Source organism: Eubalaena glacialis, chromosome 19, assembly GCF_028564815.1.
Source record: "Eubalaena glacialis isolate mEubGla1 chromosome 19, mEubGla1.1.hap2.+ XY, whole genome shotgun sequence".
NCBI classification, from domain to species: domain Eukaryota; kingdom Metazoa; phylum Chordata; class Mammalia; order Artiodactyla; family Balaenidae; genus Eubalaena; species Eubalaena glacialis.
In genome coordinates, this window is record NC_083734.1 from 7679505 (window position 1) to 7705649 (window position 26145).

The 26145-nt window shown below is 40.8% G+C and overlaps 1 protein-coding gene across 4 annotated transcripts; it reads left to right on the plus strand.

The window, feature by feature from the left end:
- The first annotated feature begins 463 nt into the window (after nucleotides 1–463).
- LOC133080898 (myosin-2) lies at nucleotides 464–24849 on the plus strand. Of its 4 annotated transcripts, none has more exons than XM_061177016.1 (38): nucleotides 464–667; nucleotides 757–900; nucleotides 2440–2596; nucleotides 3367–3394; nucleotides 3478–3586; nucleotides 3673–3765; nucleotides 4177–4240; nucleotides 4360–4458; nucleotides 4923–5026; nucleotides 5554–5692; nucleotides 6363–6481; nucleotides 6570–6719; nucleotides 7834–8004; nucleotides 8131–8445; nucleotides 8931–8984; nucleotides 10210–10297; nucleotides 10390–10507; nucleotides 11158–11281; nucleotides 11370–11506; nucleotides 13301–13556; nucleotides 15491–15733; nucleotides 15847–16023; nucleotides 16106–16251; nucleotides 16335–16425; nucleotides 16511–16900; nucleotides 18043–18169; nucleotides 18862–18980; nucleotides 19122–19318; nucleotides 20036–20219; nucleotides 20301–20466; nucleotides 20568–20692; nucleotides 20860–21168; nucleotides 21256–21459; nucleotides 22012–22137; nucleotides 22228–22398; nucleotides 22481–22585; nucleotides 22705–22800; nucleotides 24668–24849. In XM_061177016.1, the coding sequence occupies exons 1-38, from the start codon at nucleotides 464–466 to the stop codon at nucleotides 24818–24820; spliced, it is 5802 nt and encodes a 1933-aa protein (XP_061032999.1). In that variant the 3' UTR covers nucleotides 24821–24849. The 4 variants fall into 4 exon arrangements, with proteins under 4 accessions (XP_061032999.1, XP_061032995.1, XP_061032996.1 ...); XM_061177012.1 differs by having other exon boundaries at nucleotides 8131–8440; nucleotides 8905–8984; XM_061177013.1 differs by having other exon boundaries at nucleotides 8131–8430; nucleotides 8907–8984.
- Nucleotides 24850–26145: the final 1296 nt, after the last annotated feature.

Genomic DNA, 26145 nt, shown 5'->3' on the forward strand with positions numbered 1-26145 from the left:
TTCAATTTGATTTCTCAGTCATTATTTTAACTTTTCTTTTTCAAAGTGTCTTCACTCTTATCTCATGGGTTGTGGATTCAGAAAGGCAATATCATAATCCTTATTCTAAAGATGGAGACACTGAGGCTCAGAAAGATCAAGTGCAACCCAAGATCACAAGCTCCTTAGCAGCATGCGAGGCTACCGCCCAGCCCTCTTATTAAAATGTCATTCTTGAAGGATGAAAGAAGATAAAAAACCACTGTGTACAATGCTGGGTACACAGTGACCCCTGATGCCTTTGAGTCCTTGTAATATGTTTGTTTCAATAACTGTAGCATGGAGTACAGTGCACCTGCCTGATGAAATTTTCAACTGGGCCTATGAAATATCATCAAGATAGAGAGTTATGGATATAGGTGACAATCCAGAATCTCTAGTATGAAATGTTTCATCTCCTTTAGGACCTCTGAGTTCAGCAGCCATGAGTTCAGACCAGGAAATGGCCATTTTTGGGGAGGCTGCTCCTTACCTCCGAAAGTCTGAAAAGGAGCGCATTGAGGCCCAGAATAGGCCCTTTGACGCCAAGACATCTGTCTTTGTGGCCGAGCCCAAGGAATCCTTTGTCAAAGGGACTATCCAGAGCACAGAAGGTGGGAAAGTGACAGTGAAGACCGAAGGAGGAGCAGTGAGTAGAGTCCCAGGAGCCAACCACATTCTACTGATTATTTTGTTTGGTCACTCAGTTGACAAACAGTTACCCTTCCTGTTTACCAGACTCTGACAGTGAAAGATGACCAAGTCTACCCCATGAACCCTCCCAAGTTTGACAAGATCGAGGACATGGCCATGATGACCCACCTGCACGAGCCAGGAGTGCTGTACAACCTCAAAGAGCGTTACACAGCCTGGATGATCTACGTGAGTGCCCCCCACCCTCAAAGTGGGCTTTATCACTGGACCCTGTCAGCCCATTATAGTATAAATGGGTTACAAGTAGTGACTCATTGCGCTTTCACTAGTAATGTAACTAGTTAAAAGGTTCACGATTGCTGTTGTAAGGCACAACCCAACAGCTGGCACTTAATCCTTTGTCTTCTCATCCAAAGCCAGGCAAGGCCACTGTCCACTAGGACTGGGTTTGCCAGAGAGCCCTTGAACAAACACTGGAGCAGCTACTGTTTATATCTCAACCACATGCTTACATCTCCCCTCATCCCCATTCCTGATGCAGAATCATTCAGAAGGAAAATATAAACTCATGTATTAACACTTAAAAATAATGTTTTTAAAGACCAATTTTCACTCCTCCAAAATAACCACAATTTGTATCTCTGTGTTCTGGTCCCTTCCATGTGGAATGCCTCTTTGATGAAAACTTTCCAACTTCCCCAGGCAAAGTTGGATGTTGTGTCCTGTTGTTTCTGTCTCTGCAATAACACTGACAATGTTTTTCCACCATCAGTCATTTATGTGTCTGTCTCCTACATAGACTGGAAGTTCCTCAAGGAACAACATCTCATTTATGTTTCGTTCTTAGGGCCTTGCAGAGGCTTTGCACATAATACAAACTCAGTAGTACTTTCTAATTGAATCTATTATGTTAGGTTGACATTTCTGTATAGGGTTTTTTTGTTTTTTGTTTTCTGTTTTCCGGCCGTACCATACGGCTTGCAGGATCTTAGTTCCCTGACCAGGGATCGAACCCGCGCCCCCTACAACGGGAGCTCAGAGTCCTAACCACTGAACCATCAGGGAATTCCTGTCATTTCTGTATAGTTTAGCCGCTGCTGCTATTCAGCTGGACAACACCTACACAAGTGTACCTGGTGTTTAGAGTCAGCATCCGTTCTGATTGGTTGGTACTTATCCTAGACCAGTTGTCAAAGATTTTGGAAATCCATCTGTTGTAATCATAATGTATTTACATCATTTTGTGTTCTGTATCTTTATAACTCAGTAGTATTTTACAAATATTTCCCCAGTATTGCTGCATACCTTCATGTGTGCCTTTTTAAATGCCTGGATCATAGTATCTTAAGAAGATTTTCCATAGTTCACCTAACTATTCCATATTGCTGAGTACTTAGGTACCAAATTTATGTTTTTATGAATTTGAATGTCTTAATGCTACAAAGGAAATATATGCCCATTTTCTAAACTACAGTAAAAATGTCTTATACTACATTTAAAAAACCCCAAAACTTTGGAGCTCCTGCTGTGTGAAAATCACTGTGACAAATCCCAAGAGGAATAATGAGAAGTCTAAGCTATAGTCCCTTCCCTCAAGGATTCTGCTGTCTTGTTGAACCTTTCAACTAGTTTTCATGCTGATGCCTTGAAGACATGTAGAGCACTTAATTAAAGTGTTCCTTTTAGTGAAAATTCATTTAATGAGTGAATTGCACAAATCACAGGGAAGGTGTTCGGCTAGTTATTCTTTCTTATTCCCTTGCATAGACCTACTCGGGCCTCTTCTGTGTCACCGTCAACCCCTACAAGTGGCTGCCGGTGTACAACCCCGAGGTGGTGGCTGCCTACCGAGGCAAAAAGCGCCAGGAGGCCCCGCCCCACATCTTCTCCATCTCTGACAACGCCTATCAGTTCATGCTGACTGGTGAGTTGGATGTTTTGTGCATCTTTTTAGAACAGAACCATAGGAGAAAAAGACTCTACCCGTCTCAGCACACTCTTTGAGGTGGTCCCCTAAATGCTATTGCCCTTTGCCCAGAACCAACCTAAACACACTCCAGATTTTAAGGTGTATCTGGTATTAAAACAGTTATACCGTACATCTTATTCCTAGAATATTGTCTCAGCTAGGTCAATCTAAGGTACAACGGCACCCTGGGGAAAGGGCTGAAAGATTTCCCCTTCAGAGAGAGTAAAACATCAAAATGAACTTTTACTTTCCCTAAAAATATGACTAAGGCCATGATTATTTCCAAAGCTACCACCTTTACCATATTTACTCCTTCTCACGCACTAAAAATATCTCTAATGCCTATTTTTCATTACTTCTTGTACCTACAATAAACATGCTACTAACTTGTCATCTAAATCCACCTGAAAACCCAAAAGTCCACTTCCGGTGAGTATTTAGTGGTGGAGTATAAAAAGAGAAAGTCTGCTGCTTCTCTGCAGCGTTCTGTTTCAATGGTAGTCTGTATACTAATGTGCGGGGGGAGCCAAAGGGAGCAGGAGACAGGGGTGCTGGAAAAGGTGCTAGGCCTAGGGCCACCAAGTCCTCGGGATTGCTGGAAAATACTAAGTCCATGCCATTTTATGTACTTTCCATTTACAAATACTGGGTTGGCCAAAATGTTCGTTCAGGTTTTTCCATAAGATGTTAGACAGTATTGACCGTCCTTAATTTCTCTTTTGTAGACCGAGAGAATCAGTCAATCCTGATCACGTAAGTAGATTTGATGCTTTCTTTTCATGACTGCAATAGCTACCAGCTTTGGGACCTCTACTGACTTGGTTTTTATTTGACAGCGGAGAATCCGGGGCTGGGAAGACTGTGAACACGAAGCGTGTCATTCAGTACTTTGCAACAATTGCAGTCACTGGGGAGAAGAAGAAGGAGGAAACTGGCAAAACGCAGGTGGGTCTGATTGCCACGTCAGGATCCAAGCTGTCAAGTAAGAAACTCCCGAGCCCCACATGTGAGGACTGCTCTTACCTTTGCAGGGGACTCTGGAAGATCAAATCATCAGTGCCAACCCCCTGCTGGAGGCCTTTGGCAACGCCAAGACTGTGAGGAATGACAACTCCTCTCGCTTTGTAAGTCTCTTGGACACTATTACAGACACTGCTCACTGGTCAAAATTTATGGGATGTTTGTGAATACATTCTCTGAGTCTTTTTCATTCCATTCCAATTTCATTATATTATACCATGGTTCTCTCCTTTTCCTCTGAGCATGTAATAACATGGATCCAAGTCCTGTCTAAAAAGATATATGACCCTATATCTGAGTTCTTATCTTTCACTATTTACAATTATCCACAATTTTTAAATTTTAAAGATAAAATTATTTTACCTAAAAAATAGGAGATAACACCTTTTTCTACCTGAAACAAACTGTCTCTGAATTGATTTAATATTAAAATGTTAGCACTTCAAGTGTTTTGAGTTTCTCAAAGATTTGATACGATTCAAAAACAAAGTAGTAATGTTAATTTTTCTTTCAAGGGTAAATTCATTAGAATCCACTTTGGCACTACAGGAAAACTGGCTTCTGCTGATATTGAAACATGTAAGTGCTTGGATATACTTTACAATCATTTCTGTTTCTTATGACCTATAATATTGACTAAAATTTGCATCTCATATGAATTTTTACATTTTTCCTCTTTGTTATTTACTTCCTTCCAGATCTGTTAGAGAAGTCTAGAGTTACTTTCCAGCTTAAGGCTGAAAGGAGCTATCATATTTTTTATCAGATCACATCAAACAAGAAACCAGAACTAATTGGTAAGAAATGTCATAATTCCTTTTCAAAATTACTACACCCGCACCTAGCAATTCCTGGTCCAACTCAGTATTCCAGGATGGAATTTTGTCAACTGTACACATTGTCTTGATTTTGAAAACAGCTTTGTAAGTTTGGTAAAAATTTATGTGTGCTCATTATAAAAATTCAAAGGGAAAACTGAAAATAACACCTCCAAATCCTATCACTATGAAAATAATCACTATAAACACTTGGATGAATATCATTCCAGTCATTTTCTGTAGATATATCTTTACAAATAGATACATACATACAGTAACTGGAATCACAGTTACATGCTCTTCCATAATCTCTTTTTTTCATTGAGCAATAACATATCATGGCTTTTTCCATCCCAGTGCCTTAGAATTTGTCTAGAAATCTGTTATTTTAATGAAGAGGATATTTCATTTCTGCTTACCTTTGCTCTGTTCCATGTACTTAGAAATGCTTCTGATTACCACCAACCCATATGATTTCCCATTCGTCTGTCAAGGGGAGATCAGCGTGCCCAGCATTGATGATCAGGAAGAACTGATGGCCACAGATGTAAGTAGAACACAAGAAAATTAGAATGATTATTTGGGGTCAGAGCAACGGTCCCACTAGATAAATACTCAGTTTCTCGTAGAAATCACAAAAGAAGATTCAAAGATGGGCATGGATGTGCCACCTGGGGTCAACTGAAAAGACCGGGATGTGCCCCTGCAACATCTCACTTTCCCGTGATAGTCTTTTAAAGAGCTATCCTTTCTGAATTTCCCTAAACCATTTTTTTATAATCTACTTGCATTAAATCCATACCACCTCTCAAAATAATAAGTTTACTATCCTTGTTCTCTATTTTAAGTTTACTTTTTGCATCTTCAGAGGGTATGCACCTGTGATTCCAATGCTCTGTGCTGGCTTCTAGTTGACTAGCTCCCTAGACACCCAATCTAAGGAGTTCCTTGCTCCCATCGGTACTGGTAGTTTCCTCAGTCTGACCAACAAATCAGGAATTATCCAAATGTGAACTATTAATGGTAAACATGTGGACCATAACCTGACAGTTATTCTATTGGTTGTGTTGGCAGAGTGCTATTGATATTTTGGGCTTTACTAATGAAGAGAAGATCTCTATCTACAAGCTCACGGGGGCTGTGATGCATTATGGAAACTTGAAATTCAAGCAAAAGCAGCGTGAGGAGCAAGCGGAGCCAGATGGCACCGAAGGTATCAACTGAGTCATCCACCTGACTTCATGTTTGTTTGAAAATAACACTCTTTTTTTTTTTTAATTTATTTATTTATTTATTTTTGGCTGCGTTGGGTCTCCGTTGCTGCGTGCGGGCTTTCTCTAGTTGCAGTGAGCAGGGGCTTCTCATTGCGGTGGCTTCTCTTGTTGCAGAGCACGGGCTCTAGGCACGCGGGCTTCAGTAGTTGTGGCACGCGGGCTCAGTAGTTGTGGTTCGCGGGCTTAGTTGCTCCGCGGCATGTGGGATCTTCCCGGACCAGGGATCGAACCTGTGTCCCCTGCATTGGCAGGTGGATTCTTAACTACTGCGCCACCAGGGAAGCCCGAAAATCACATTCTTAACTTGTTACCCTTGAGCTTTCCTGGGAAGACAAATTCATTTCCAAGAATTGCATTTGAAAGTATACCTAGATAAGATATGTGCGGCATGGGTATTAGACATATGTTCCTACAATTTCTGAAGTTCTTTAGGGAACACTACCCATAACCAAGGTCTTGAACTTAGTGAAAAAAATGGACAAGAATACTCAAAAAGATATTCTGAAAACACTGCACAAAATGCCTGTAGCTTAAAAAAAATTTTTTTTATTTGAGGAAGTGGGTTGCTTTGGGCCATAATAACATCATTCTATCCTTTCTTCCTTTCAGTTGCTGACAAGGCAGCCTACCTCCAGTGTCTGAACTCTGCTGACCTGCTCAAAGCCCTCTGCAACCCCAGGGTCAAGGTCGGCAATGAGTACGTCACCAAAGGCCAGACTGTAGAGCAGGTAGGTGCATAATTCAAATTCACAGCCAGGGATGCAAGCATTTTACGGTCCTCTATGAACCTCAAGGGATACACCTTTGTCTTTCAAGGTGACCAATGCAGTGGGCGCCCTGGCCAGAGCTGTCTATGATAAGATGTTCCTGTGGATGGTCGCCCGCATCAACCAGCAGCTAGACACCAAGCAGCCCAGGCAGTACTTCATCGGGGTCTTGGACATCGCTGGCTTTGAGATCTTTGATGTGAGTTGGTAGTACGTTGCTAAGGGGTTTTTACAGTAAAGCAATGGAAACATCAATAAGAAGAAATCTGTGAATATTATAACCTTTTATTACCAATGTCAAAAAGTTATGCTAAAATTTAAAAGACAGTGATTGGGCAGCTAATCATTTATCGTAGTGGCAATCCCACTTCTATGAGGAATAAGCTACTTAATGAGGACTCTTTAACTTGCTACATTATCCAAAGGGAGTCAGGAATTAGGTTGTTGTAGTGAGGGGTTTAAAAATCCCACAATGCAAAGTGGAGTTAATATAAAAATATCAAAATAAACCTGTGCAGTGCATAATATGCTCTGAATATATGGTAGGGAAACCATTCAGAAACACTTAGGCAGGTAGTAAGAGCTGAGAAAAGGTCAGTAATTTAGAGTCAGCATTAATAAATTCAATGCAAGGAACTCTTAATTCTCATCAATGTGATATGGGATAAAAACTCATATTTGATTATAAAACACATTTTTCCTGCTTATAGTTTTAAAGAAGTTTATCTTTTTCTAATTATAAATGTAAAACTTAGGCATGGCAGAAATTATGGAAAATCAAGGAAAAGGAGTCCATGTTAATTCCACTATTTATATCTAGTTAATGTTAACATTTTGGCTTTTAAAAAAATATGAGTGTGTGTTAATATACTGTACATAATATTTGGAATCTTGATTGTTTTCGCTTCACATCGAAGAGTAAGGGTGGCAATTCTTGCTCCCTTGTTGCAGCGCTGACCATGATGGCTTCCACATGATACACTCCTCCCAGTCAGCTTCTAATGGGTTTCAAATGAGCTGTTAAATGAGTCAATAGAAAATGCAGAAGACGATGGGAATAAACATGGAATGATTAAGTAGGAACTCAGAAAACACCTGAGTCAATTTAAGCAAGTGCAAGAAAAGAGAATTAATAATAATGATGATTTAGGATTTTGTATAAAATGGCAGCAGAGAGAACAGTAGATTTCACAGCCCCCCAAGGATTTTGATACCCATAATCTAAAGGCTATTCTACATTTTTAAATTAAAAAGCCCTATATCTTAAAATGCTCAATTTGCTAAGAGAAAAGTAAACGCATCTGTTTATTTAGTTCAACAGCCTGGAGCAGCTGTGCATCAACTTCACCAACGAGAAACTGCAACAGTTTTTCAACCACCACATGTTCGTGCTGGAGCAGGAGGAGTACAAGAAGGAGGGCATCGAGTGGACGTTCATCGACTTCGGGATGGACCTGGCCGCCTGCATTGAGCTCATCGAGAAGGTCCGTTTCAAGTTTTGGAAACTATGTTTTGTGAGAACTAAATTATTCATTGCACCTTGTTTAATTCTATAGACAAAGAAAAATGCTTATATAGAATTGTAACTTTGTGTTGTGGTCTGCTTTCAGCCTATGGGCATCTTCTCCATCCTGGAAGAGGAGTGCATGTTCCCCAAGGCCACAGACACCTCCTTCAAGAACAAGCTGTATGAACAGCATCTTGGAAAGTCTGCCAACTTCCAGAAGCCCAAGGTGGTTAAAGGCAGGCCTGAGGCCCACTTCTCCCTGGTGCACTACGCCGGCATCGTGGATTACAACATCACTGGCTGGCTAGACAAGAACAAGGACCCCCTGAACGAGACGGTGGTCGGGCTGTACCAGAAGTCTGCAATGAAAACTCTAGCTCACCTCTTCTCTGGGGCTCAAACTGCTGAAGGAGGTAATGCTCAAAAAAATCCCAACATGCTCTCCTGATATTACAAAATGTGATGTTAGATTGAGGCTAGTGATATCATAGCCCAGGCTGAAGTGCTGCAGGGCCAAATCTATTGTGCCTCCAAGTCCTGAGTAAGTAGGCTGCATTGTGATTATACATTCACTCCAGCACTGACGGAGGCCCTACTGCAAAGAGTCAGAAAGGAACTTTCAACATCTCAACCAATGAAAAGGCTTGGCTTCTATGATTCTCTCCTGCTTTTTCCTTCATATCTGCTGGTTATTGAGTACCACTGAAAAGTGGATGCAAACTTGGTTGACATATAAGATTCATTCAGGCTCAAACAGAGAGGTCATCTGTGTTGGAAAAATGTTCCATCTGAGCACAGAAATCAACAAATAGGCAAGAAATAGCCCTGTCAATTCAAAACTATGTTTGAATGACACCTCTTCTTATTTTTTCTCCAGAGGCGAGTGGCGGTGGGATTATCAAGAGAAGTGGTAAGAAGAAGGGCTCTTCTTTCCAGACCGTGTCTGCCCTTTTCAGAGTAAGAAAGAAACTGTTTTTGACACTCTCTTGTTATTTTGGGAATTTGTTTTTAAAAGCACAAAGCCTTCTCTCCACAAGCCATTTAGGAAAGGACTGACCTTAACTAATGGCTTCTGTTCATCTAGCTTTGAAGAGAAGAGCTTTAAATTACTCAGAAATGATCAGGTCATCTTTCATGCTAAGCCAAATAATAAAAAATATTTTATAGGAAATGTTATAAAACGTAATGCTCTGCTATGCATAATCTAGTTGAGTCTTGGAAATAAGTAATGGCGGGCTTCCCTGGTGGCGCAGTGGTTGAGAATCTGCCTGCCGATGCAGGGGACACGGGTTAGAGCCCTGGTCTGGGAAGATCCCACATGCCGCGGAGCAACTGGGCCCGTGAGCCACAACTACTGAGCCTGCGCGTCTGGAGCCTGTGCTCCGCAACAATAGAGGCCGCGATAGTGAGAGGCCCGCGCACCGCGATGAAGAGTGGCCCCCGCTCGCCGCAACTAGAGAAAGCCCTCATACAGAAACGAAGACCCAACACAGCCAAATAAATAAATTAATTAATTTAAAAAAAACCAAAAAACCAAAAAAACACAGGTGTCCAGCCTGCAAACAGTCATTTAAAAAAAAAAAAAAAAAGCAATGGCATGTGCTCAAAAAGACTAAATCATCAGTAGGACTAATGAAAATCTAACAGCTAAGCTTTAAGGAACCTAATATGGTATCCATGTTCATAATCTAGTCAATTCTCAATTTAACTGGTAGGATTGTTCCCCTTATAGATAATCTTTATGCCCTAAAAGTTGATAGAGTTGGAAAGGGGAAGCTATATTTATGAGAATAAGTCCAAATGTCGTGCAGGCTTGTATTTCCTTCCTGGAGAACCACAGAGTTTGGAAGAAAGGGTGACCATCCAGGATGGGAAGGCAATGGCTTTGTAAATGTATGTGGGTGGCCAGGCACAAGGGTAGGAAGGAGGACGGTGCTTGTAAACACTGAGAAGAATCACCTGACAGCCTGCTTTACATGTGTAACTCCTGCCAACTCAAGTGGAGAAAGAGGTATTGAGGAGGAAACTGCATCTCAGGAAAAGTTTACCAAGGTGGTACCTTAAGTTAAAATGGTCCAGAAGGATCATTCAACTCAGCCATGGACATTGATTTTACAGACATCACCAAATGCTCATAACCATGTCTAAATCTCAGATAACAGGATTTTCCCTGATTCTACAGGAGAATCTGAACAAGTTGATGACCAACCTCAGGAGTACCCATCCTCACTTTGTGCGGTGCATCATCCCCAATGAAACGAAAACTCCTGGTAAGAAGTTCTAGAGTGGAAGCACAAAGCATGACTGCCATACCTCCTTTTAACAAAACTCTGCAGTGAAATAAATATGGTTTTTTTTTTAGGCGCCATGGAGCACGATCTTGTCCTGCACCAGCTGAGGTGCAACGGCGTGCTGGAGGGCATCCGCATCTGCAGGAAGGGGTTCCCAAGCAGAATCCTGTATGCAGACTTCAAACAGAGGTCAGACTCTCCTAATGATGGTGTTTCCTGGAGTTTAGTATAAATATATTTAGTGCAACCAAAACAATTTAGTGAAAAATATGCCTTTGTTATTTTTAATTTGCTACAAAAAGAGTAAAAAATTATAAGCCTCAAAACACCTTTAAAACACAGATATACCACATACTAAGCACTCTAGAGACTTTTCACTGGATTTACCATGCTCCTGGCTTAGCTCATAGATGTCTACATTAACTTCAATAATTATGAGAACCACCATTTTTGAGTGCTTAATATGTTTGGATTATTTCACTTAATCCTTCCAAAAACTCAGTAGAGGTAAGTACTATCAATAGCAAATGCATCTACCAAGGATAATATGTTACATTTTATTGGTCATCTACACACTAATGTGAACAAAATTGTAGAATACTTTCCTGAGAACAGGGTCTGATGAGGCAGAAAGGAAAGTTGCAACTGTGCAGGAAGGTAAAATGGAATAAAAATAGACAGTAGATACTAGATTGACCATCTATGTATACAATGTCCTTCTTGTGAAGAAAGAATAATTGTTTTAAAGCTCTGGGTTTTTTTAATGGATCATTTAATACTTAGCTACTACTAGTCTCACCAATAAACCAAGTTTTAAAAAACTATATTTACTTTACCAGATACAAGGTATTAAATGCAAGTGCAATCCCTGAAGGACAATTCATTGACAGCAAGAAGGCTTCTGAGAAGCTCCTTGGGTCCATCGACATTGACCACACCCAGTATAAATTTGGTCACACCAAGGTAATAGTCTCTAAGGCCCACCAGACACTATGCCTGTCCCTTTGAAGTCTATGTAAAGTTTCTGATCTGCAACTCTGCCCACACACAGGTCTTTTTCAAAGCTGGCCTTCTGGGGCTCCTAGAGGAGATGCGAGATGACAAGCTGGCCCAGCTGATTACTCGAACCCAGGCCAGGTGCAAAGGGTTCTTGGCAAGAGTGGAGTACCACAGGATGGTGGAAAGGAGGTATACAAACATATTGCTTGTCTAGTCACATCCTTCAGAAGCATATTTGAGGTGGCTTACAGTTAAGGCTCAGATATGATAAGGCCACCAGAGTAAGAAGGGATGAATAAGAGTCTGATGCTGAAGTGGAGATATATACATGTACCAGAAAAGTTAAGGTAGGAATCATCACCATGGAATACATCGAATGCTCGGGTAAAAAATAAAAAAGAGAGGGAAGCATAATAAAAAAGAGAGAGAGATGTGTAGGTCTTATCTAACAAGAGAAAACATACCACTGAGTAAGCAGAGACAAAGTGTTGCCCTAGCATTTGGTTCTAATATGAATTTACTGGGTAGATCATTAAATAAGATACACTGAACTGCATAGTAGACAGTATTTTCAACAGTGGTTTTACTCAAGATGCAGAAACAACTTCTTCATCTGATCATTTCTATTATTGAATTATTATGATTTAAATTATTAAGGGCAAAATAGGTGAAAAAATTTTTTTCAGTAAGTTAATACAATTTCACCGAGGTACCTGGCACTTTAGTGATCTAATTTGATGCAGGGACAGAGTTCTAAGACTACGAGTCAGGTGTCTCAAACTGCAGGACGCATATGAACGGGATCCATAGGGAGAAATGCATTTTATATTGCCACCTGTATATCCATGCATACATGTATGTGTGTGTAAATATATAAATAATTTACGTGGAACAGATTTTCTATCACCTGTAGTTCTGCTAATATCTTTTACGGTATTCTATTTCATTAAAAATAATAAGTTTGGTCATGAACCTATATATATATTTATATATATTGATATATGAAGATATATATAGATATATATTGGGGCAATTAATTGCCCATATATGAAGGTAATTAATTTTTAAAAATAATTTAGATTAAAACAAATGTGATGAGATTAGAGTAGAATGCAAAAATCATACAACATTAAAATATAAAACCAGAGATTTTTCAAAGAAATTCGGAGTTTTTAATGAGTCCCTTTATCCCATGCCCCACATCCCTGAGGGGTCTGGTTCCCCCTTCACTGCTCTCAGTGGCATTCACATAGGAAAGTTTGGGAAGCACTAAAGCAGAGCAGTACTCCTCAAAGGGTGGTCCTTGGACCTACACCATCAGCATCTCTTGCAAACTTGTTAAAAATGCAAATTTTAGGCCCCACCTCATATCTGCAGAATCTGAATCTCTGGGGAAAGGGTCCAGGAACCAGTATTTGATGAGATGAGATCATCAAGACATTAGATGAGGGACTTCCCTGGTGGCGCAGTGGTTAAGAATCCGCCTGCCAATGCAAGGGACACGGGTTCGATCCCTGGTCTGGGAAGATCCCACATGCCGCGGAGCAACTAAGCCTGTGCACCACAACTACTGAGCCTGCGTGCCACAACTACTGAAGCCCGTGCACCTAGAGCCTGTGCTCCGCAACAAGAGAAGCCACCGCAATGAGAAGCCTGCGCACCACAACGAAGAGTAGCCCCCGCTTGTCACAACTAGAGAAAGCCCACACGCAGCAACGAAGACCCAACGCAGCCAAAAAAATAAAATTAAAAAAAAAGAAGTTAGATGATTCTTATGCACACCAAAGTTTGAGAAGCACCAATGTAGAGAAAGGAATGATTAATGAGTCCTTGACCACCATCCCCAAATATAATTTCTTTCGTCTGTGCTTTTGAAAGTAGGTGAGGAACATGGTGGAGGGCAGAACCTCCAACTCTCACTGCCAAGATTTCATCTCATTTCATCATCCACACAATATCTAATTTGCATCAATTAAATTTCAGGGAGTCTCTCTTCTGCATCCAGTACAATATCCGAGCCTTCATGAATGTCAAGCACTGGCCCTGGATGAAACTCTTCTTCAAGATCAAGCCCCTGCTGAAGAGTGCGGAGACGGAGAAAGAGATGGCCACCATGAAGGAAGAGTTCCAGAAAATTAAAGAAGAACTTGCCAAGTCAGAGGCAAAAAGGAAGGAACTGGAAGAAAAGATGGTGTCACTGTTGAAAGAAAAAAATGACTTGCAGCTCCAAGTTCAGGCTGTAAGTAGTGGTATCATCCTGTGTGCTGCTAATCAGGACGCAAGCGCTGTGACTCTAGCCACAACTAGAGGCAGTGAGTTGGGTAGTCAGTGTGAGAGACACTCACTGGAGGGAGAAGGTTAAAGCACTCTGATGGTACTAATGAAGTCCTTATTCCTTCATCACCCAATAAGTGCCCCCAAACCAGAACCAGGGCAATGAGCTAGAACTGACCATTTTCTTCCATTCTGTACAATTTCATCAAACTACAGGGTTTACAACTTCTTTTCCCTATGAAGACAGTCCTTGAAAGTGATTTTAACACGAAGCTAGCCCAAATAAAATATTAAGGAGAGGATAGCATGGAGAGAGTGATTTTTTTCTCTGAAACTTCCCTGAACGTCTAGATGTCTATGGGTCTTAAATCACAGCATGTATAGCTGACAAATGACAGTAGTCTACACCAATTTTTATTGAATTATTGTTTGTTACTGATCTCCAAAACTGAGATTTGCTCTTTCCAATCCATCTCCATAGTCAGTGCCGTATCACATCACACCCGGATTGCTGCATCAGTACCTAACTTGCTCTGCCTACCCCCAACTCTCTCCCTCCATCCAGCCTGCTGCTACTCCCAAACCAAGTATTTTAGAATTGCTTCCATCAACTCTGAAATGTAATTTATGAGACTGTCTTTCATTTGGAGTGAACTGAATTGGTCTGGTATAATTTACTCATCACAAAATCATATGTTTTTCCTGCTGATTAAGATTGGTCTCTTCTGTCAAGTTTGGGCGGTGTAATAATTCCTTCTTTTAGATTACAGAAGGGAAAAGAGCTGTTTTTCTGTCCCCACCCCTTCCAAATCTATCCTGAATTCTCTTCTCTTGTCCCTAGGGAATCACTTAGACTCTGTCCTACACCACTATACTCACTACCTGGCTATGTGCAGCACATTTTATTCTTTTATGTATTCGAAGACTGATATGGAGGCTCACTGATGAATGTATCTATCAATTTCTCTCTCATTTCCTGTCCACGCCCAACCCTCTTAAGTAGAAACATAGGTTGCTAGGAATTTCTTGATCACTTTATGCCTCAAATAGAATTTAGAGCATCTTAACCAGGATCATCCTCCAAGAATACAAAGGGAAATAATTCAGTAGCGGCTACATCCAGAATTTCTCCTGCTGGAATCCTTTCTCTCCTCCTGATCCTTCTCCCAATAAATTCATTTCTAAAAGACCAAATCCTACCCATTCTCAAAGCCCAACTCAAATGCCACTTCATTCATGAAACCATATCTGATACAACTTCTCTGATCTCTTATGTCACTAATTGGTTTCTGAATTAATGGTAGCTTGTTGGGGTTAAGTTTTCTAATCTACTGTAGAATATACTCTTCTCAAGGAACAGGACAATATCTGATACATTTTGTTTTTCTCACAATGTGGAGCGTCCTGCATCACACACAGCAGGTGGTTCATAAAAGTTTAAGCCAAAGAACCAATAGTGGTGATTTACACCGTTATCATTGTGAAATACTTCATTCTTTTTTTTTTTTTTTAATTTTTTTAAAAAATTTTTTAAATTTTTTTAATGCTATTCTTGTCTGCTTACATTCTTTTTATGTATGTATGTATGTATGGCTATGTTGGGTCTTCGTTTCTGTGCGAGGGCTTTCTCTAGTTGTGGCAAGCGGGGGCCACTCTTCATTGCGGTCCGCGGGCCTCTCACTATCGCGGCCTCTCGTTGCCGAGCACAGGCTCCAGACGCGCAGGCTCAGTAATTGTGGCTCACGGGCCGAGTTGCTCCGCGGCATGTGGGATCTTCCCAGACCAGGGCTCGAACCCGCGTCCCCTGCATTGGCAGGCAGATTCTCAACCACTGTGCCACCAGGGAAGCCCAAATACTTCATTCTTACTTCCCAATTTTGATTTTGTTTCCAATTCAAGGAAGCTGAAGGCTTGGCTGACGCAGAGGAAAGGTGTGACCAGCTGATCAAAACCAAAATCCAGCTCGAGGCCAAAATCAAGGAGGTGACTGAGAGAGCTGAGGATGAGGAAGAGATCAATGCTGAGCTGACGGCCAAGAAGAGGAAACTGGAGGACGAATGTTCGGAACTGAAGAAAGACATAGATGACCTTGAGCTGACACTGGCCAAGGTTGAAAAGGAGAAACATGCCACGGAAAATAAGGTAGGAAACGTATACAAGGAAAGTTTACTTTTTTATTATTATTAGGGGATACAAGCATAAAACTGAAGCCACCAAAATGTAACACGTAATGCAAAGTGTTTTTACTTCCTAAGGTGAAAAACCTCACAGAAGAGATGGCAAATCTGGATGAAACCATCGCAAAGCTGACCAAGGAGAAGAAGGCCCTCCAGGAGGCCCACCAGCAGACCCTGGATGACCTGCAGGCAGAAGAGGACAAAGTGAACACTCTGACCAAAGCTAAAACCAAGCTAGAGCAGCAAGTGGATGACGTAAGTCTAGGATTATCAAGGAAATTATTTTCTTTGAAAGGAAGCTAAGCAATCCTTTTGACTCAACATTATTTGTATTTAGCTTGAAGGGTCTTTGGAGCAAGAAAAGAAACTTCGCATGGACCTAGAAAGGGCTAAGAGGAAACTTGAAGGTGACCTCAAGTTGTCCCAAGAGTCCATAATGGACATTGAAAATGAAAAACAACAACTTGATGAAAAGCTCAAAAAGTAAGTATGAAAGAATTGCTTATGAACTTGCTTCCAATGTTGCATATGAACTCAACTGTTATCCTTTGCTACTTTTCAAAAAGGAAAGAGTTTGAAATCAGCAATTTGCAAAGCAAGGTTGAAGATGAACAAGCACTTGGCATTCAACTGCAGAAGAAGATCAAAGAGCTGCAAGTAAGCTCATATTTCCCTCTGTCTGGCTCAAAGAGGCACAGTTATGACATAAAAAAGCTAAACTTGAGCTCTTCCCCACTGCCAGGCCCGCATCGAGGAGCTGGAGGAGGAGATCGAGGCGGAGCGGGCCTCCCGCGCCAAAGCAGAGAAGCAGCGCTCGGACCTCTCCCGGGAGCTGGAGGAGATCAGCGAGCGGCTGGAAGAGGCCGGCGGGGCCACTTCGGTCCAGATTGAGATGAACAAGAAGCGGGAGGCCGAGTTCCAGAAAATGCGCAGGGACCTGGAGGAGGCCACCCTGCAGCACGAGGCCACGGCGGCCGCGCTCAGGAAGAAGCACGCGGACAGTGTGGCCGAGCTGGGGGAGCAGATTGACAACCTGCAGAGGGTCAAGCAGAAGCTGGAGAAGGAGAAGAGTGAGATGAAGATGGAGATTGATGACCTTGCTAGCAACGTAGAAATGATCTCTAAAGCCAAGGTACCGCAGTCTGAGAAATTGTCATTAACAACAATGACCCTTTATGTGCATGTCACAGTTTGCACAGGGCCCTTTACACACAACATGTCATTTGTTCTTTGTAGTAATCCAGGAGGTAAGCAAGAAAGATATTAGTATTTGTATTATTTCCACTTAATCATATGAAGAAACTAATATTCAAAGAAGTTAAGCACATCGGTCCCATGACACTACTAACAAATGACAGCACCAGCAGTGAGCATAGGTTGTGAGTGTTCTCTTGTTCTCCAACTGGAGAACACAGGTCTCCAAAATTCTCAATTATCCAATAAGCAAAGTTTCACTGTACATAAAAACAATCAAGTATTTATAAACATGCTTTTAGAAAACGTGCCATTCAATTCTCACAAAATCTTAAATTTAGTACATGATCTTTAAATTTTTTATTATAGGCATACCTCAGAGATACTGCGGGTTTGGTTCCAGACCACCACAATGAAGCAACTATCAAAATAAAGCAAGTCACACAAATGTCTTGCTTTCCCAGTGCATATAAAAGTTATGTTTACACTATTCTGTAGCCTATTAAGTGTGCAATAGCATTATGTCTAAAAAAATATACATCCCTTAATTTAAAAATACTTTATTGCTAAAAAAGTGCTAACCATCATCTGAGCCTTCAACAAGTCATAGTAGTAACATCAAAGATCACTGATCACAGATCACCGTAACAAATATAATAATGAAAAAGCTTGAATATTGTGAGAATTACCAAAATGTGATTCAGAGACATGAAGTGGGCAAATGCTATTGGGAAAATGGCACTGACAGACTTATTGGACACAGGGTTGCCACAAACCTTCAATTTGTAAAAAAACAAAAACCAAAAAAAAACGCAGTATCTGTGAAGAACAGCAAAATGAGGTATGCCTGGAATACTGAACAAAGCTTCACAATCAGCTTTTTAAAAACCCCAATGTATAGTTTCAACTTAGGACAGCAATCATAAAATATATAGAAAAAATTCTAATATATCGTATTACATATAAGAAAATTTATTTTATATGTCAAAATAAATATTTTTCTGTTTTAGAAGAAACTGCAGCCATAGCAAAATATTATTAAAATGTCTTCATTTGCTTCTTCTACTTTTTCTCTCGCAGGGAAACCTAGAGAAGATGTGCCGCACCCTGGAAGACCAACTGAGCGAGCTGAAATCGAAGGAGGAAGAGCAACAGCGGCTGATCAGTGACCTGACAACCCAGAGGGGACGCCTGCAGACGGAATCTGGTAACTCTCTCCTCTATGAGGCCTAAAAGTGGAGATGATGTGGCCAAAAACAACTGATATGGTGATGTGAGAGCCTAATAAAAGCAACTGAGAACATGTGTGATTCAGCGAACAGCTCAGGCTCTCATCCTACATGCAAGGTCACTTGGGGACAATGCTGGAGATGAAGACTTCCATAGGACTGGGTCAAGCTCTGCTCCACAAAGGCCTTGAGGATTTGGTCACATGGAGGGGATGCTTGGGGTCAGGAGTCATTCCAGCATGGGTCCAGGGCTTCTATTTTAGACCAAGCTTCTTTTTATCTAGATCAGAGTGAACCAAATTCCTGAACAGGGCAATGGATAACCCAGTCCCTCAAAAGTCTTATGAAACAGGGACAATGTAGAATTAGACATTTTAGCTACCTTTTTTGACAGTTATCAACAGGTTTTGCACAATATTATATAACCCTGAAAGAATCAGTTATGGAGAGAACAAAGAGAATTTAAGCTGTATTTATTCATTCAGGTTAATATGTAAGTTTCACCATAAAAATCAGAAATTTGACATTAGCATGAAGGTGTCAACAGAGAATTCAATCATCTGAGTACTCAACTGGAAGGCGGTGTTGAGAGTTTAAACTTATTTCTAATATGGGCTTGCAAAACTTTTTCTTTGCTTTAAAGAGTGGTGCCATTTCTTTTGCCTATCAGGTGAACTTTCACGTCAGCTAGATGAAAAAGAATCTTTGGTGTCTCAGTTATCAAGGGGCAAGCAAGCATTTACTCAACAGACTGAGGAATTAAAGAGGCAACTTGAAGAGGAGATAAAGGTAACTATCGTTGTAAGACTCATTTTTTTCCCCTAACCTGACCCTAATTGGAGTCCATTACACCAACTTTAAAAAGGTTTTGAAACTTAAGAATTAAACAATTAAATATCCAGTAAAAAGAAGGTGTAACTACCTCCACAGGCCAAGAACGCCCTGGCCCACGCCCTGCAGTCCTCCCGCCACGACTGTGACCTGCTGCGGGAACAGTATGAGGAGGAGCAGGAATCCAAGGCCGAGCTGCAGAGGGCGCTGTCCAAGGCCAACAGCGAGGTGGCCCAGTGGAGGACCAAGTACGAGACGGACGCCATCCAGCGCACAGAGGAGCTGGAGGAGGCCAAGTATGTGCGCAGATAGGAGAGAATGTGCAGAGAACGCTGGATGTTGAATCAGAAAGACACAACCTTTGAAGATTCAGTGAATTAGCCCACAAACGTTCATTAATTAGCTCCTATTTGCCAGGCACTATCAGGCCCTGAGAATAAGACATGAATAAAGCAAACACCATCACTACCCTCCTAGCCTCAAATCTAGTTAAGGAAACTAAGCATAACAAGTAATTATACAGGTAATCAGCCTTATTGCTGGTTGTCAAGCACACCAAGCTCATTGCTGCTTCAGGGATTTGCAGTTGTTGGCCCCTCTGTGTCTGGAATACTCTCCCCCCAGATCTCCCTCTGGCTCACTCTGACTTCTTTTAGATCTCGACTCAAACGTTACCTCCTCGGAGAGGACTTACCTGAGTATCTAGAATAGTTGGCCACGCCGTACTCCATTTTATTTTCCTTCACTGCACTTATATCTGCAATATGTTGTTATGCGTTTTCTCACTTGCTTATTGTTTCTCACTTGTTTGGAAGTGTCACGAGGCAGGGACCTTTTCTGTCCCGTTCACTGCTGTGTACTCAGCATCTGGTTCATAAAAGAAGCTCATCAATATTTGTTGAGTGAATGAATGGATATTTTTAATATGAAGTTTCCCATACTTTTCAGCATGGTAATAGTTCATAATTCTTGGTTTGGTTCACTTCTTTCTACAAACATACATAATCTTCAAGGAAGAAGCTGGCCCAGCGTCTGCAGGCTGCTGAGGAACATGTAGAAGCCGTGAACGCCAAATGCGCTTCCCTTGAGAAGACGAAGCAGCGGTTACAGAATGAGGTCGAGGACCTCATGCTCGATGTGGAGAGGACAAACGCTGCCTGCGCAGCTCTGGACAAAAAGCAAAGGAACTTCGATAAGGTAGTTTCTACAGCAGCCTCTGCTCTCCACCATTGTCCTCTATCCTTTCCAGGAGGTAACCACTCTCGGTGGGTGTTTCAGGTCCTGGCAGAATGGAAACAGAAGTATGAGGAAACTCATGTCGAGCTCGAGGCCGCTCAGAAGGAGGCCCGCTTTCTTGGCACTGAGCTGTTCAAGATGAAGAACGCCTACGAGGAGTCCTTGGATCAGCTAGAAACTTTGAAACGAGAGAACAAAAACTTGCAGCGTGAGTCCCTTTCACTTTCAATAATTTTCATGCCTTGGAGGAACCTTCCTCTTATGTCCTCTGTCTGATCAAACCTCTACCTGTCTTTACCCAAACAACAGAGGAGATTTCTGACCTCACTGAGCAGATTGCAGAAGGAGGGAAACGTATGCATGAACTGGAGAAAATAAAGAAACAAGTGGAACAAGAAAAGTCTGAAATTCAGGCTGCTTTAGAAGAAGCAGAGGTACAAGTCAAAAATGTGTATTGTAAACAGATTCAAAAAAAAAATTAGGACTAGCCACATATATTGGACAGAAAAAGAAACAGCACAAAATTAGTGGAAGGAACATGTGCAGAAAAACTTCTGAATGCTTCCATTCCCTGCTAATGTCACCCCTTGCTGTCATTAAGGCATCTCTTGAACATGAGGAGGGAAAGATCCTGCGCATCCAGCTGGAGTTGAACCAAGTCAAGTCTGAAGTTGACAGGAAAATCGCTGAAAAGGATGAGGAAATTGACCAGCTGAAGAGGAACCACATTAGAGTCGTGGAGTCCATGCAGAGCATGCTGGATGCTGAGATCCGGAGCAGAAATGATGCCATCAGGCTCAAGAAGAAGATGGAGGGAGACCTCAACGAAATGGAAATCCAGCTGAACCACGCCAACCGCACGGCTGCTGAGGCCCTGAAGAACTACAGGAACACCCAAGCCATCCTCAAGGTAAATGGGCTCAGGAGATGGTCCCAGGGCAGTTGGGGTGACTGCAGCCCTGAGAACAAGGTGTCTCAATGATCGTTCATTCCACAGGATACCCAGCTCCACCTGGATGATGCTCTCCGGGGCCAAGAGGACCTGAAGGAGCAGCTGGCGATCGTGGAGCGCAGAGCCAACCTGCTGCAGGCCGAGATCGAGGAGCTGCGGGCCACCCTGGAGCAGACGGAGAGGAGCAGGAAGATGGCAGAGCAGGAGCTCCTGGACGCCAGCGAGCGCGTCCAGCTCCTGCACACCCAGGTGGGATTCAGCACAAAGAATTCACCTTCAGTAAATGCTTGCACCCCAGAAAACATAAGCTTGATTTTTTTTATATGACAGTCAGGTTTTATACTTCTACCAAATTTTCAATGCATTACTGAGAAATCTTTCACTGTTTCATTTTGTACATATTATTATAGATTACTTCCTAAAATATTCTAAGGCTTCCCATATTCTTTTGTGTTAATATCTTTACTGACCCTGGTTATCAATATTGACATATTTATTGTGGAAAAGTGAAATATTCAAATATCTGTTATAATTTTATCCCTGTGAGTGGTCTCATTGGTAAATGGTGGTTATAAAATTATAAAGCTATTTGGTCTAATTATGAACTATGTACTTGAAAATGCTAAATATTCTATAACATTTCTATTTTAATTAATTGTATTGCATAGCAAAATAATATTAAAGGGCATTTGACTTGCAAATTTTTATCTGAAATTATTTTCAAGAAAAATTTTTTTTGAAATGTACCACTAAGTATTTTAGTAACATGATTAAAAGAACATATAACTTACTTTTAAACAGAACACCAGCCTGATCAATACAAAGAAGAAGCTGGAGACAGACATCTCCCAAATGCAAGGAGAGATGGAGGACATTATCCAGGAAGCTCGCAACGCAGAAGAGAAGGCCAAGAAGGCCATCACTGACGTGAGCAGAGGGCCACACGGGGGTGGTCAAGCTAGAATCTTGATGGGCTGTCTCAGCTCTCTCTACTGGTTTTGTTTTACTGCTAATTAGGCAGCCATGATGGCCGAGGAGCTGAAGAAGGAGCAGGACACCAGCGCCCACCTGGAGCGGATGAAGAAGAACCTGGAGCAGACGGTGAAGGACCTGCAGCACCGCCTGGACGAGGCTGAGCAGCTGGCCCTGAAGGGCGGCAAGAAGCACATCCAGAAGCTGGAGGCCAGGGTGGGTCTCTCAATATCTATCTATTTCCATTTTTCCCAATGCCTTACTGGATCAAAGTTCTTAAGAGCCTACTCATTCGCAGGTGCGTGAGCTGGAAGGAGAGGTTGAGAGTGAGCAAAAGCGTAGTGCGGAAGCTGTCAAGGGCCTGCGCAAACATGAGAGGAGAGTGAAGGAACTCACCTACCAGGTACAGCAACAGTTTTTATCAGCTAAGCACTCCTTGCATATACAGGAAACAGTCACATACGATGATACAACAGTCATGTGCTTTTGAAGTAAGGCCCTGTGGTTTTTATCATCTTTCAGACGGAAGAAGATCGGAAAAATATACTCAGGCTTCAGGACTTGGTAGATAAACTTCAGGCAAAAGTGAAATCTTACAAGAGACAAGCTGAGGAGGCTGTAAGTATCCTTAAGACAGAGGGAAGGGAGAAGTCCTCTGTTAAGAAAAACTAATAAATAAATAATTAGATTTACTATTTACTTCTTGTAGTAAATAAGCTGTTTGCTTCATAGAAGACTGTGTACTTCTTAAAAACGTTTGCACATTTTTTAACTTATTGCTTGCTATTTGTAATATTAATAGATTGATTTTTAAAGTTAACATTCAACCCACAAAGAAACCTCAAAAAATTTCAAAGCAGAAATAATACAGGCCACATTCCCTAGCCACAGTGTGATAAAGTTGTAAAGTAATGAGAACATATAAACAAAAATTTCCAAGCACTTAAATGTTAAAAAACTAACTTTCCTAAAAAACGTTTGGATTAAATAAAAACATAATTACTGAATAATTTTTAACTGTAAATAAAATTTCAAGGAAGATGAGACTTTTATAAGCCTAGAATGTAACCAAAGCTGTCCTTGAAGGACAATTCATTGCTTTATATGCTTTCGTCATGAATCAAGAATTTTAAAAAATGAAGAAAACTGACAGTCCAATAAAGAAATCATAAATAGTAATAAAATAACAAAAGTAAGAGGTGTTGATAAAGATAAAGGTAGAAATTAATGAATTAGAGTATTCTATTTTCTAATTTGATAATCTCACTAACATCTAGGGAAGTAATAAAATAAATATACTTACAACTAGATTAATCAAGGAAAAAGTGAGAGAAAATACAAACTCACAACATTACAAATGAGAAATGGGACAAACCATACAGGTAGAAAGGTTATTTTTTAAATGTAAAATATAAATCTGTTAAGACAGTTAAAATCTTAAAGAAATATGAGAATATAAATTACTAAGTTGGCTGAATAAGTTATTTCAGAAATACTTCTGAAAATGGACTCAGGTCCAGATATGTCTTTCAAAATTTCAAGGAACAGATAATCCCTGAGCTATGTAAGCCATTCCAGAGCATGGGAAAAGATGAAAAGCTTTCCAAATCATTTTAAGAAGCTTGCATAACCCGCATACCAAAACCTGTCCAAAAGAGAACAGGGGGGAAGACACTAAAGGCAGTTTTATTCATGAGTATAGTTATAGCAACCCTTACTTTTATTAAGGAGACTGTCGGGACTTCCCTGGTGGTCCACTGTTAAGACTCCGTGCTCCCAATGCAGGGGGCCTGGGTTTGATCCCTGGTCAGGGAACTAGATCCCACATGCATGCCGCAACTAAGAGTTCACATGCCACAACTAAGGAGCTTGCCTGGTGCAACTAAGACCCGGTGCAACCAAATAAAAATAAATAAATAAATATTAAGGAGACTGTCCATCAGTGATTAAATAGGCTTAATTCCTACAAAGTAAGGATTACTTAATATTAAGGAGTCTGTCAATAGAATCATTACATCCAAAGTAGGAGGAAAAAAAAGTGATTGTTTTGAAATGTGCCAAAATGATATATGATGAAATTCAACATTTATTTCAATATAAAGAAGCTATTAAGAAATTCATCCTTAATGATAAAGAATATCTAACTCGAGCCAATAGTCATCTTCCAGCAAGCATTAACAAGCATGATTTTATCCTTGCCTTCTTCTCTGCTCTTATATTTTTCTTACTCTAATTGTGGTACATATTTTTTTTCCACCTTTTGGTTGCAAAAGTAGAGTTGCAATTATTTATGAGACACGAAGCCCCAAATAAATCATAAAGTTAATTTCAATGATAAGCAAAATTCAGAAGGTGGTAAGACAATAAGGTTTCCCGCTGGGTATTTTAACTTTTCTGCAGATGGCAAGTCCTTTCTTCCCTTAGGCCTACAGAGTCTAGAAAGATGCCCAGTATGGGTGCCTTACAATTCCATTTTTATTCTCAGGAGGAACAATCCAATACAAATCTATCTAAATTCCGCAAGCTCCAGCATGAACTGGAGGAGGCCGAGGAAAGAGCTGACATTGCCGAGTCCCAGGTCAACAAGCTGCGGGTGAAGAGCCGGGAGGTTCACACGAAAATCATAAGTGAAGAGTGACCATGTCCTGACGCTATGGAATGACTGGAGAGAGGCACAAAATGTGAAGTCTTTGGTCATTTCTCTCTGTAATTATTGTCTATCCTGCCCTACTGCAAAAGAAGTAAAGAGCACAGGGCACTGTGCAAGCAATACCCTTAGACTGGTCTTTTCTTTTCTCTCTCTCTCCTGAAGCGATGTCAAAACTTGAATAATCACAAGACTACCAAACAATCACATTTGACCTGCCACTAAGAAGGAATTATGTACTTGCTTTTATTTTAGGTCTATAGTAATACTTTAAGACCATAAAGTTGTCACTGATCAGGGAAGCCTGTTCTGATGCACAGAAATACAGAAGTTATTTTTATTTCTAACCTTTCCCTAATATTGGGGTATAGTAGGATCTTAGAAAGCTCCTGCTTCCCCTAACATGAACCTATTTTCCAGGTCTATACAAAGGATGGCACTAGTTACATTTTCACACAGGGGATGCCTCCTGAACTATATCATTAATTCTCGTTGCTTAATAACTAATACAAATTCAAGGTAGTATTATTAGCACAGGAAGATTTTCATCATTAATACATGTAATATATACAATATATTCATAGTATATGCACTGGATAATAGGTACCACACGAAACAGTGAGATGTGACCTTTCTCCATATGAAAGCTACAAAGTGGCTATAAAATCTGGAGACAAAGGAACTATTATTCTATATATTATTATCAATAGGCAAGTATGTTTTCAGACTTCATGGCCCCCTGTAATCATGTAAAGAGCCAAAATAAATGAATAAAAGTATCAATAAAATATGATCCCCAAATAAATTATTCAAATGTACATTAAACCCACATAATGATACGTATGAATTTGGTGCAAAAACTAGCTATGGTAGCAATCTGAGTTACTCAGAGGAGCTTCCTGAGAGAATCAAGATATTTTAAGCTGGATTTAGTTGCGATGCATAGCCAAAAATATAGCCTTCCTGGACAGCGTAAAGGAAAAACTGAGTGGTGACTTCCCATCTGAATAGAAAGCAAGAGTATATTGGTTTAAATGGCCCTGCAAGAGAATGACTTAATTAGATGTGTGGAAGTAGGTTCACAGATAATTTGGATTCACACTGGCCTTAGGAAGGGTGTGGAATTGCTCCTCGCTGCACTGGCCCCCTTCACTGTGTTCCCACGTCACCTGTAAATGCTTAAGTGCCTCAGAACTTGGCAGTAATAACCAAAACCGACATCTATTCTCTACTTATTGGAAAATCTATCCAGAGCAGTCAAAAGGCTGTCTTAAAATTCCCATCAAATCCTATTGAGAGCATTATTAAAATGTTCT